At 42.5% G+C, this 14199-nt stretch overlaps 1 protein-coding gene across 4 annotated transcripts in view; it reads right to left on the bottom strand.

Annotated features, from left to right (window-relative positions):
• Positions 1-13986, bottom strand: part of sdk2b (sidekick cell adhesion molecule 2b) — a 228846-nt gene extending 214860 nt beyond the window's left edge. For all 4 annotated transcript variants that reach the window (XM_061706624.1, XM_061706627.1, XM_061706625.1 and 1 more), the window contains exon 1: positions 13428-13986. In XM_061706624.1, coding sequence (XP_061562608.1) covers positions 13428-13515 — 88 coding nt within the window. In that variant the 5' untranslated portion in view covers positions 13516-13986. The remainder of the gene's footprint in view (positions 1-13427) is intronic.
• Positions 13987-14199: the final 213 nt, after the last annotated feature.

Raw genomic sequence — 14199 nt, 5'->3', positions numbered from 1 at the left:
AGCTCCAAGCACCTGTACCATTACTAGGGTTAGGCATCGAGAATCAAGAACCGATTGGAACCGGGACTAGCGTTCCGTTCACGATGACGTGCCCGTGCCCAACGGCAGCGGCGGTGTACAAAAGTGTGTCTTAACTTTGTTAAAATGAATGACAAGTCACCTCAGTGCAACACTTGTAATAAGATTATATTGTGCTAAGGGATTTTTCCCAATGTGTAGCGTCTGACGCCTCAGCCTACACCGCGCGTGCTTTAGTGAAGTCACTTGGGTGAGTGAAACAATAAAATACGTCCATGCCAACATTGAGACAGCTAACAAGGTCAACGGTTGCTTGCACTCTTGCACTGATGGTTTTTAGCATTTATTTTAGTCTTCAAACCAACGTAAGCGCCGAATAAAAAAAAAAAAAAAAAGCTTAACATTGGGCTGAACCTTCACCGTAGCAACTTTACATCACAATGAATTGAGACAAAATTCACATAAACGTTGTCTCACATTATCACAAACATTAACCTTGTGCCTCATCGTTGGATAGGGAAAGGAATCAGCGTTTTAAGAGGGAAAAAAAATCCCCCAAAAATCACCGGTGCCTCCTGAAGTTACTTTTCGTGCCAAAATGCTGAAGTCCGGTGCGTACCCTTCAAAATAAAAGGCTACAAGCTTAAAACAAGAAGCCAAGTTAAAACTTGCACATATAAACCATTTGACGTGATGAAACAGAAAACAGGGGCAGCTACATAGCTTTCAGCTGTCAGTGAAGTAAACTCTCAGTCAACTGGGTGAGTGAAACAATAAAATAAAGTAGTTAAAACAGTTAAAAAAAACTATTTTAACAATACTATATTTAACTTTTAGTTCATAGGTTTGATATTGAGACTAGTTATAAAGAACTTCGTGTCAAATGTTCATTTTAGTCTATGCTAAGAAAATGGATGTTCAAAATTTGGAGACCCTTTATTTTTAACCGTGCAAACGTTTTTGACCCAGCCCCCTCAAAGAATCGGAATTGAGAATCATTTGGAACCGGAATCGAACTAAGAAACCGGAATCGGAATCGCTCAAATTCAAACGATGCCCAACCCTAACCATTACACACCTCTGACAAGGATCAACTGAAGCACTGTTATACTTGTGAAAGATGAATATATAAAGTAGTCAAAATAATGTTTTTTTTGAATATATATAAATACAGTTGTAGATACAGAAATTAAATGGAAAACACAAACGTTTCAGCACGTGTCGCCTGCCTATAGTGTTCTTGTCTCTCCGGCTCAATGAATATAAAGAGAATTATAACAACTTCTAAGCACTTCAAAACTTGAAAATAACCATATTTTGAGAAGTCCAAGCACAAATCTCGTTTTAGAGCTAAAGTGTCAGGTGCTCCCGGTAGCACAAACCTTTTAGGAGAGGTTAAATTGTGCAGCCTTGCAGCAGGTTTTGCAAGAGTCAAAAAGGGACTTCAAAGTTGTTAGAATCCCCAAAAATATCAGGTCATTCACAAAAAAAAGGGATTATCAGAGGTGTTATTTCCATGTGATGTATCAAAAGAAATCCTGTCATTGCACATCCGCAATTCGGAACCACCTGGAAGCAATAAAAGGGAGTCGTAACAGTTACCATTATGACTGCGTAAAGCAGTAAAACAGTCACTCATCAAATCAAAGTGTCGTACAAATCAAAGCATATGCAATTTGGATTGTCCTCTGTCCTTTTGCAAAGTGACGACAGCTGTTTCCAGTGGTTGGATTGGAGCATAATTGCAACATGCTAGCATATGGCTATGTCTGATGAATCCAACCACTGTGGGGGGAGGGTGAAAGCACCATTATTCCCCACGCGGTGTGTGTAAACAAGTAGCGGATACAAGCGTTGAGCTGCTATGTGATGCGAGCCTTTGATGTGCGTTATGAGCATAGGACAGTTATTGTCGAAAGTAGGGAAAGGCATGACGGTAATATCTGTCAGCTATGTAACTAACATGACATCATCATAGCGCACCAAATTGCAACTCAGCAATTAAGTCACCAAAGGTACAGTGCTTCATAAATTGAAAATAGACCTGGAAATTAGGGTTTAGTGGCTAAAATCATCCTAGGGCTAAGATTAAATCTGGCCTGAGGAGTTGGCTGCCTAAATTGGCTGCCAGAAACATCACAAGTAAATCAGAATCATCTTAATTTGCCAAGTATGTCAAAAAACACACAAGGTATTTGTCTCCGGTAATTGGAGCCGCTCTAGTACGACAAAAGTGTTCTGTCAATTGACAGAACACTTTTGAGACATAAAGACATTGACAAAAACAGTCACTGAGCAATAAAGGGTTGCTAGTTATCTGCTAATGCCGGTACAATTATTTATTAATTTTTTTTTGACAATTGTGCAAAAAAAAAGGCCTCTAGCACTTAGAGAAGTTCTAATGACTAATATAGCAATAGTCCGGTGCAATGACCATTGTGCAAAGGGCGCCGAGACTTCAAGCGAGTAGTGCGATAATCTGGGACAATGTTGATTGTGCAAATGTTGCAGATAATCCTCAATCAGTGTGCAAATGGAGCAGATGGTACTCTGGCATGAGTGGCCAGTATTGGTCAACAACAGACATGCAAATAGTGCAGCGTGGCGAGACTTCTACAGTGAGTGCACGAGTAATATATAATTGGCCCGACAGAAATGTGACAGCAAACTCAGACAAAAAAAAATTGGAAGCATGTTGCAATGGAATTGTAGGTTAGCTGTTTCAGAAGTTGATTGCAAGAGGGATGAAATGTCTACTAGTTCTAGTTTGCATTGATCGGTAGCGCCTACCTGAGGGAAGGAGCCGGAAGAGCCGGTGACCGGGATGTGGAGGGTCCGAGAGGATTTTGCATGCTCTTGTCTTAGTTCTGGCAGTGTGCAAGTCCTCAAGGGTGGGTAAGGGGGTACCGACAATCCCTTCAGAAGTTTTGATTGTCTGTTGCAGTTGGAGTTTGTCCTTTTTTGTAGCAGCACCAAACCAGACTGTGATGGAAGAACACTCTGTGGCAGGCCGTGCATTCTCAGAAGCCGCAGGAAGTACATCCTCTGCTGGGATGTACTGGGATGTATCGCCCACTTCAGGTCCTGAGAGACTGTAATTCTCAGGAACTTGGAAGGTGGCAGTGCTGTGTGCGGATGAGGTGCCCTGAATGCGGATGAGGTGGCCTCCCCCAGCCTCACCTGCTGTGTCCTGCCCGTCAGGAAGCTGTAAATCCTGGCAGATGGCAGGCGAGACGCTGAGATGGAGAAACTTGGAGGAAAGGAGTTCGGGGATGATGGTGTTGAACGCTGAGCTGAAGTCCACGAACAGGATCCTCACGTAGGTCCCTGCACTGTCGAGGTGATCTAGGATGAAGTGCAGTCCCATGTTGACTGCATCATCCGCAGACCTGTTTGCTCGGTAGGCAAACTGCAGGGGGTCCAGCAGGGGGCCTGTGACGCTCTTGAGGTGGTCCAGCACGAGACGTTCAAAGGACTTCATGACCACAGATGTCAAGGCGACAGGCCTGTAGTCATTCAGACCCGAGATTGTAGGTTTGTTGTGGACTGGAATGATGGTGGCGCGTTTGAAACAGGATGATACTTCGCACAGTTCCAGAGATCTATCGAAGATCTGTGTGAAAACTGGAGCAAGCTGGTCTGCGCAGACTTTGAGGCAGGATGGGGACACATGGTTTGGGTCTGCCGCTTTGTTAATCTTTTGTTGTTTGAAGATGCGTCTCACATCCTGTTCGTGGATGAAATGCAGTGATTCCCAGCAAGTGTGTCATGAGACATCATCGGGTATGCCACGGGAAGTCATTCAATTTCACCCAATTGGTTCTACAATTATTATTTGTTCCCTACCGCCGCTCGAACAAAGTAATTAAAAAAATGGAGCAACTAAGGAACTGTAATGTCCTCACATATGGGCAAGGAGAGCCACAGTCTTTCAGTTTTCAGCCATTTATTGAACGGGAGTGTCAAACACACAACTACAAAATGAGATCACTGGCTCGGTGCTGCTGTCTCACACCCAGGCGCTCACACTGAACTTTAACCGACTCCAGCGCCACTAGGCCATGCCCCTTAAAGGCACAAAATACTACAATACGTACAATAATTACACTTCCTAAAACTACGTCATTTCTTTACATTCTCTTTGTTTTAGTGTTTATTAGAGGTGCAAGAATGAACCGATTTATCAATGTATCGATTATGTATTTAATTGGCAAATATTTTGATAATTTATTCATCTTTTAGAGATATTGTTTAACTTAAAATTGTCCAAATCCTTTGATATCACCCTCTCAAATGTAAATATTGTCCCATTTCTGTAGTCCTCATGAAAGCACACTGATTATCTTTGTGTTCAATCAAAATAAGACATTTATAAACATTTGCTTTTACTTTGGATAACAATGATCAACATTTCTGCTGATTTTCTGACATATTACAGACCAAACCAGTAACTGAATAATAATTTATGTTTGTGCATTTTCTGCACTGTGAATTACAAATAATTTCCTGTTTCTGAAAAAAAAGGATGGAAATTTAAAAAATGTTTTTTAATCCGATATATCAATTCATTGAAAAAAAATCATCGACAGATCAAGCGATTATTAAAATAATCGTTAATTGTGGCCCAATTGTCTAAAAAAATACAGTGCTATTTTTATTTATTAAAGAAGTAACAAAATAATTTGTTTTTTGGTGGGTTGGAACAAATTAATAGCATTTTAATGAATTTTAGTGTGGAAAATCGATTTTACATACTATAAGTAAATTAAGTTACGAGCGTGGTCACAGAATAAATTAAAATCATAACTCAAGGTAACGCTCTACTCTCCATATTTTTTGTGACATTTATGTTTCGGCGGTGCGCTGAGAGAATTTTCTGATGTACAATAGGTACCTTGGCTACATAAAGGTTAAGAAACACTGCGTTAAACTACTCTTGGGAAACTAGTCGGACACTGCACATATTTTGACGCTACGAGTCGACTGCTATCACTAAACCAACCTATGTTGCCTAGGTGTCGCCGTGATGTTTGCTTTCTACAAAAAACAGTCAACTTCGGGAGTCTACATTCGTGAACACTATATTTGACAGTACACATTTAAAGCCATCGTTAAGCTAACTCTGCTCAGTAAATCATGGCTATCTTGAAGGGTAACATGGGCAGTATGAAATTACTACAACAAATGACAATTAGTCAAATAATTTTTCACATGATTGATGAAGGAAACATGCGTCCTTTATGAAAAAGTGGTGTCACGGCCTCCATTCAATATCTTTGAAAGGATTTTTCCTTTGCAGGAATGTCTGAGTGAGGGAATCTTTATCATCAATGCTTTAGACACGCATTGACATTTTATCCCAGCATGGCACCGTAAAACACCTCCCGGGGGTGGGGTGGGGTGGGGGAGATAGTGCAATTACAAGGTTCAGGAGGTGACTTCCAAAGATCCTCGAAACGTATTTACATTACAGACAGGCGCACAGATCTGCATGAGCGATTGGCGCGAGTGGATTCAGGGCCCCCTGAGGATCCCGTCACTTTATGGTTCATTTAACCAGGGGTGAGGTCGTCTACCACCCTGCTAGTCACAGCACGCATTAAAGAGCAAGCCTGAAAGTTCAAGTCCGGCATTATTTTCAAACCTTTTTTTTTTCTCAGAAGGCGTGTGATTACATTGCCGTTGAAGGCTTCCAGATGCTAATATGTACGCTTGAAGTGTTTTGAGTCATGAGGTAGATGAGCTACACTGCTAACTATAGGCTTAAAGAAAAAAAAAAAAAAAAAAGCAAGGAGAAAAAAAAATAGAATAAAGCGAAAAAGCGAAATGATCTGCCAATAGAAGGGGAAGGCTTCCAGATGCTAATATGGACGCTTGAAGTGTTTTGAGTCATGAGGTAGATGAGCTACACTGCAAACTATAGGCTTAAAAAAAAAAAAAAAAAATAGAATAAAATAAAAAAAGCGAAATAATCTGCCAATAGAAGGGGAAAATTTAACTTGGCAACATTCCTTAAAACAAGTGTATTTATAATAATCTTATAGAATTACAGTATTTTAAGATGAGCTGAATCATAACTAGTAATAAACTCTCAAGAAAAAGTTAGAGTACCTTGAAATTATTAAGGAAAAAATGCTTGAAGTAAATGCTATTAACAAAAACTGCCTGGTAAAAGGAAATATCTTGGCAGAATTAGAACAAGTATATAGTACTGTGCCTCGACTCAAGATATTTAATCTTAGATTTGCGTAATATCGTAAGGAAAAGTGATATTAAAAATACTGTATGTTGTGTGCACTCTTAAAAAAAAATCTTCATTCACAAGTCTGCAAACTGCATTGTTAGCGCTAGAGGAGTTTAAAAAAAACACACACACACCAAAAAAAAAAACGCATCAGCAGCTTCAAAAGGAGAGCACAACACACTTGTAAGATATTAGCATTCCACTTTCATCATATCAAAGAGTTATACAGGGGGGAAAAAGCCTGGCAGCTGTAAACACACAAGGCTTTCCTACAAAAGACGATTTCCACCTCTGCCTCCTTCGGAATACAGTGTATGTATAGCATGAAACAAGAGCCACAATTGCACATTTGTCTCATCCTTCACAGGTCACAGCAAACACATAAAAGCACAACTCTGGATGACGTGGCTAAACGTGATGAGCTTGACCGCCACGCTAACCCCACTAAGCAATGATCACAGACTTCAGTTCATTGGCTAATTAGCCTGCTGGACACTGTGGAACTAGAAAACAACTCAGGTTGTCCCTTTAGCATTGACGACAATGTTCCCCAATTTTGAAATCGTTTTTTTTCAATACTCCATTTCTATTGTGCTAGGAGGCGGTTATGATGAGTAGCGAGAAGAGTGATTGCATTCTTAGATGGTTGCATATTGCGCTTGCACGTGTCTGTGAGTGACCAAGTACGGCAGACTTTTCTGACTTGCGATTAATTCTAGTTGTTCTGTTTATTTCTATTGTGCAAGTTGGCAGTCATCAAGAATAGAGAAGGAACCATCGCAGTAATCATAAGTCTCATACATGTGTGATCAATGTGACCAAGCGTTGCATTGACATTTTTCTTTCCTCTATAGATTACTTCTAGACATTCTGTTTATTTCTACTGTGCAATGTGGCAGTGAATAACTGGTGAGAGGACCCATTGCATTAATGCCCATGTGTCTGTGCGTGACTGAGCATGCCATAGGTTTTTTTATACTCCATCGATTATTTTTGCGACATTGAAACTGCAGGTGCACTGGAAAGGAATCACGTAAAGACATATTTGTGAATTTTTAGCTTAGTTCTAAATCGTTCAATCCAATCGGTCGGTCATTTCCTGCGAGTTACGGAGACGACGAGCGGGATGGAAACTTCTCCGCGTGTCCTCCCGACAAATAAGAAGCGGCCCTCCATGCAATGCAGCCCTCCGTGCAACGAGGGAATTAGGCAGATCGTTCGGGGGAAAATGACATCGATTATTCTACGCCTTTGTCACTTCGGTGAACCCTCTGATGAGCGAGATGTCGCCGTCGGTGGCGCCACTTTTTGTCTGACCTTATCTGCACATGCCATATTCAATTATGTAAGGGAGTTATTGGAAAGAAGTTCTGGAGTCATTGCTACTAAGTGCTTATATTCGGTCAGTTTATTTCTGTGTGTGCAAGGCGGTGATTATCATTAATAACTGGCTAAAGGAGCAGTCATATTAATCCTGTAGTCCCGCAAAGAAACAAATTTAGTAGGCAATATGGTTGCAAAATTCCGGGAAGTTGGAAACTGTGAACTAAAGGGAATATGAAAATAAATGGGAATAAACCAGGAATTCTAAAAAGTGAAGAATGACCCTTTGGTAGGGATCTTATATATAGTTGGGGCATAAAAATATTTTAGCATAATCCTGACTAAAACAACCAGATTTCTGAAAGAAAAAAAAGTGGAGCAATTAAGATACAGTAATGCCCTCACATGTGGGCAAGGAGAGCTCTCTCTTTTGCATTGATGTCTGCACATAACAAAATAAAATGTTTTGTTTGAATGTCATACATTTCCATTGAATTATCCACAATTCCCACACATTCCCATGGAGTGTTTCCAATTTGGAATAGTTCAAAAATTCTCCAATTTACCATCCCATTGAAATGTACCAGAAACTTTGCAGAAATTTACTGGAAATTTACCAGCCTCACTTTTCCATTTCCACTGCTCAGTAACAGGAAAATGTGAACACCACCCCGCACTGAACGCATCAGTAGTCAGATGACTGAGGGCAGCAAGAAAATGGCTCACTATATTTAAGTGGAGATGTGGAGTTAAATACAAACGACAACTACCTGGCAGTATCTGTTCATGCCAACGGAAAAGCATTACTACAGAGTAGAGTGAATTGCTAGGGACAGTAAAACAATTATACAACTTCCAGTCTTCCTCGCCTCTAGCCTGATTTCGATCATATGTTTGTCACTCTAACTTCTCCACTGAGCATCCCTTCAAGCTCGTAAATTATAATTTTTTTTCATACAAGCAAAAGCAGCAGAGTGCTATTGATTTTGAATTCGATCCAACAAACACAAAACAGCTGAGCTAGCAAAGGTTGCATGTCAAATTGGTACATGCGCGTTACCTGAGGGTACAACAAAGTTAACATGGTCTATTGTCAAAATACTACCAGTCATTTAATATAATACTACTTTTGGGGCTTGTATAATCATTCAGGCATCGGTAGTTCATTTCACACTCGCCATCGAAGTCGGTGTTTTCCGAATCAAAAGGAGCCTATCCCAGCTATCGTCGGGCAAGAGGCGGGGTACACCCTGAACTGGTCGCCAGCCAATCGCAGGGTACATATAAACAAACAACCATTCCCGCACAAATTCATACCTAAGGGCAATTTAGAGTCTTCAATCAACCTATCATGCGTGTTTTTGGGATGTGGAAGGAAACCAGAGAAAACTCACGCAGGGACGCGGAGAACATGCAAACTCCACATAGGCGGGGCCGGGATTTGAACCGCGGATCCTCAGAACTGTAAGGCAGATGTGCTAACCAGTTGGTCACCGTGCCGCCTGGAATTGAAGTTGACACGCAAATTTGCCGGCTTACGTTTTTTACAAGCATTTTTTTCTGTGCTCGCATATCTCCCTACCCATCATTGGTGACGTCAAACAACAATTCTTTATTTTTAATCAAAGCAAAACATGTTTACTAATTGCACTGCGACACACCCGTCAAGTGAGGTTAATCAGATGCCGGCTCTCATTTGCTTGACAAACGTCTGACAAGTGTTCCCTGCGTCTTATTTCAATGAGGCATGAAATCCATTTGTGACAATTCCACTGCCACATTATCACACTCAGACTTTAGAACGTCACTGGTCTCCAGAGGGGGGGAAAAAAAACACAAAAACAAAATGTTTCGCTAGCACCTCTCTGCCGGACTGTAATGAACCTCGAGTGGGAGGTTTTGTTTCCCTCCCTCCCTCCCTCCCTCCCTGAAATGAGAGAGAAAACTCATTCCCTGGAGGAATCCACCACTGGACTCCCACCAGAAGTGTGAAAAGTGCTGGCAAAGTGCTGGCAGAAAGGATTTTTTTCCCCCCCGTACAGGACACAGGTGCTACGAGAAAGCCGACATCGTCCCGCTGTCAATTACGACGAGTGACAAATCAAAGAAATCACATCCGCCGGCGACGTCTGATAAGTCGCACGTCAGTCTCGAGGTGCCTTTCTTTTTCGGCTTTCCGCTTGTCACTTTTATTATCGAACAAAAAGAGGATGTTTATATCACTCGAACACAAGATGACTTGAAGAGCTCAATGATGTTGATTTTGAAAGCTCATCAAGATGCATCCTCACTTGAAATTGTTCGGCGGCCAAGTTTTATTTGGATCACAAAAACCGATATCTTCAATTTTGATGGTGAAGTTAGGACATTTTTTCTACTCATAGATGTAAAAAATAACAACCAACTTAAAACCTCCCTGTTTTGTCTGACAACTTTTATGCAGTTTAAGTTTAAGGTAAATTGCAGGTTTAGAGGGTTTTAAATCAGGGTGTCAAGACAATGTTTGGCTTTCGAATTATAGTTTGCATCCTGGCAGGATTTTAAATTAGGTTTTGAAGCCATAGTTAGGGTTTCAAATTAGGTTTCCAAGTCTGGGGTAAATTTAAAATTAAGGTTTACAAGCCAATGTTAGGGTTTCAAGTTAGGGTCTCAAACCAAGATTAGGGTTTCAAAAAAAAGGCTTTCACAGCTCATATAGGGTTGCAAGTCCTGGTTTTGGTTTCAAATTATGTTTTCAAGTTAGGATTTCAGGTTACAAATATGTGTTTTAAGACAGAGGTAGAGTTTTAAGTTAAGGTTTCAAAGCCCTAGTCAGGGTTTCAAAGTAGAGTTATGAGCCCGTTTTAGGGTTTTAACCAATTCAAACTATCGACCTCTCCTTCACTAACTGAATGCACTACTGTGTAATAAATGATCAATTTAGAAAATTATCTGAAAATGTCTAAAGGTTGTCCAAACCTGGTTGTCCAAATCAGGTGTGTTAGCATGCAGTGCAGAAGAAGAAAAGAGAAAAGAAGAAAACAGTAGACTCTTAAATCGCACCTGCATGTCCGAGATTGTGCATTTGGCCTCTCGTGATAAGAACGCATCCAATTTTCCAATGCTTGCACGCTCACAATTCCAATCCAATCTTCTCAGGCTGTCAAAAAGACTGACATGATGTCCTTGACTTCTATTTCTGTGTTTCAATGTTTGTGTCTGGTACAGTCGGAATTCTAAACACACACTGACACGCTGCCAAAAGCATCCTCAAGGATGATAATCTAAGGGCCTCGCTTCGAATACTTCTCCCAAAGTGGCTTGGATCCTGGCGGGCTAATCTATTAGCACTGATGCACGAGTATGTGTGCCAAACGAGATTAACAGCTCCAAAATAAACCTGACAGGGGCAACCAGACAAACGTTGACAAACTGAAAGACAGCCAACTCAACTATTCTGCTTCAAATTCTGTTTCAGTCCGAGTCAGAGCAGGAACCCTACTGATTTGGAGTTAAATTGAACTGAAATACCTGACTTCTAGTTCCCCACGGATTCCTTGAAATGTCAGTCCCCGAAGCTGGCTTCACATAGCAACATGAAATTTGGTGGGCATGTTTATCATGAGTAGATACAGGAAAAAAGTCTCAAGAACCCATGCTTCAAAATAGACTGGAAGGATGCCGTTTTGCACAAGGTCAATTTGGGCATATCCAGCAATCCTTCAAAGACGGACTTGTCCCAAAGATTTTGTCTGATTGCTACCAATTTTGAAGCTATTGTACTACACAAGGCAGCACGGTCTCTTAGTGGTTAGCAGGTCAGCTCAACGTTTGGGGTTCGAGTCTCATCTGTGGCCTTCCTATGCGGAATTGGCATATTCTCCCTGTCCTTGTGTGGGATTTCTCCAGGTAATGCAGATTCCTCGAACATTGCAAAAACATCCATGTTCAGTTTACTGAAGACTAAATTGTCCATAGGTGTAAATGTGAATGGTTGTTTGTCTGTACGTGGCCTTGTGATTGGCCATTGACCAGACAGCCTCGCGGTTCCAGTCAGCTGGGATAGGCTGCAGCTCACCCGCCACCCGTCCTAAGAAACATTATAGAAAATGGATCGATGGATGTACAAGACAAGTTGACAAAACTAAATAGTGAAAAATGTGAATTTTACATCATTGTGTATGGGCAGAGCATGGCTGAGAAGTTTGAGGAAACAGAGCTTGAACAAACATTAGGTTACCAAAGTATTTTAATCTTTTGTTTTTGAAAAAATAATAATAATAAATACTGGACGAGACCATCTATCTCCGCTCGGTGAGACTTGATGGCCCTCCAAAACCCTTTTCGCATCGTCAAAAAGCCGTTTCGCTAGGCTGGTTGACAAAAAAAGAATAATAATAAATAAATAAAACGAGGCGAGCGTTCTCCCCCACGCAGGATCATTTTCAACTACAACACAGAGCCGCGGCAAAAAAAAAAAAAAAGTCTCATGGGTTCCTGGTTGAGACAGTGAGAGAGCGGGAAAGTCAGGAATCAGGCAATGTCAGGACTCTTAATCCTAAACACACGCGATTACCCGTCTCCTGTAAATGTCAGCCGCTCGGATGTGCCCTCATGAATGATGGATAGGCGCCTTGTTTGTTTTCTCCGTCATCTTGACACGCCGTGATTGAGTGAGCATCACCGAAGGCTTAGTGTCTATCTTGAGAGGTAATACTCCCCCATTGTATGCGGCCTTGAATCCCAAACGGAATGGCCGAGGTGAGTCGAGGCGCTTTTCGGACATAGCAGAGGCTCCTGGTCTGAAGAACACAGACATATTGCAAAGAAATGAGAAACTGTTTTAAGTGTTGCCTTCTCAGATCCACCTGATCGAAATGGGCGCATATCAAGATCTGTTGAGTACTGGGTTCTCAGGGGACTCCAACCACTGCCTACAAGGCTTCACAACTTTGGATCAGCATCAAATTGGAAACTGCTATTGAGCACTATTACTATTATTGCTATTCAGTCCTAACCTGAACTCGAACATCCATCATCCATTTTCTGCACCGCTTATCCACACTCGGCTCGCGGGTAAGCGGAAGCCTATCCCAGTTTACTGCGGGGGAGAGGTGGGGCACAACCTGAACTGGTCGCCAGCCAATCGCAGGGCACATTTAAACAAACAAACCATTCACACTCATATTCCTACCTACGGTCAATTTAGAGTCTTTAATTAACCTACCATTCATGTTTTTGGGATGTGGGAGGAAACTGGAGAACCTGGAGAAAACCCACAAAGGGCACAGGGAGAACAAACACAGGCGAGGCCGGATTTGAACCCAAGTCCTCAGAACTATGAGGCGGATGTGCTAACCAGTCGTCCCCCGTGCCGCCAACTCGAACATTAAACTCCTAACCCATGCTGCCAACCCTAACCCTAAATGGCTCTCTCAACGATAACAGATGTGTCTCAGCTCCAAAATGTACCCTGGACGTTCCTTGGGGACTGTCAGTAAAGTATTTTTCTTTATTTATTTTTTGGTACTCCCACAAACAAACAAACAAGTAAGCAAGTGAAAACAAAACATCTGGGTGGACATGAACTGCAGCGCACCTTCAAAGGTCAACCTATGTGAAACGCACCTGGAAATCAGGTGATGGGTGCCAACTGCGATTGTATAGCGACAGAGGTAGACTAGTAAGCCATTTGTGTGCTTGACTAGGTCCAATCTACCATGTATGTAGATTCTACATCCACGCAAACTACTACATAAGATTCATAATTGGACTACGGGGTAAATGTTTGGACCAGACCAAAGAGGAACGCTGCAAAGCTGTAAATGCTTCCGTAATGTAATTTTGCCCTCCTGCTGCTTACCTTGACCAAATGTGGATTGCGTGACAAAGAGTTGAAATAAAATCCACGTGGCGCGCCACATCGATGAGCTCCAGGGGCCAGCCGTCATGGTCCCAAAAGACAGCCGCGCAGAGTACAACAAGTGGCGGGTGAGCGTGCGCCGAGTCCCTGCTGGATGCTGATGGTGCTGGATGTCCTGGAAGCTGAGCTGCTGTTGAGCGGTCCCTCGTAGCGGTCCAACAATGCTGAGTTATTTCAGCGTGTGCGGTTCCCAAAAATGTTTTCAATTAATCAGACGATTCCAGTTTGAGTCCGCGTGAGGTCCATTTCCACCGGGGGACACCTGTGTGCGCCGCTCTGAACTTGTACTGTCCTATTCGTGGGGTCACCACCAGGAACGGCAGCCCGCAGACTCAGCCTTGGAAACCAGCTGGAGAGCCGCGCGCATCCCCGGACACAACTTCCACGCTCTTTCACGGCGCGCAGTCACGCTTGGCAGTCAAATGGAGCACTTTGATGCAAGCCGAGAGTAAGTTCGGAGGGAGACGAGGGAGAGGAGGACACGGTCACAAGGGTCCTCTCGGAGTGTGCCAGGAGAGGAGGAGGAGGAGGAGGAGGAGGAGGAGAGCCCGGCTGGCTGTGTGGCTATGCGCGGCAGCGTGCATGTGCGTCGGCAGCGGAGCAGCTTGGCTTCTTTATGAGCGCCCATGAAGATGGAGAGCGCAGAAGCGCGGGCCATGCTGACACTTAGAGGCAGAGAGTGGAAACGCATCCTGCACCGTCTGCTGTCTCT

The sequence above is a fragment of the Phycodurus eques genome, chromosome 19 (assembly GCF_024500275.1).
Source record: "Phycodurus eques isolate BA_2022a chromosome 19, UOR_Pequ_1.1, whole genome shotgun sequence".
In the NCBI taxonomy this organism is placed as follows: Eukaryota; Metazoa; Chordata; class Actinopteri; order Syngnathiformes; family Syngnathidae; genus Phycodurus; species Phycodurus eques.
Note: the sequence above shows the minus strand (reverse complement) of the source record. Positions and strands in the feature narration are given on the sequence as shown.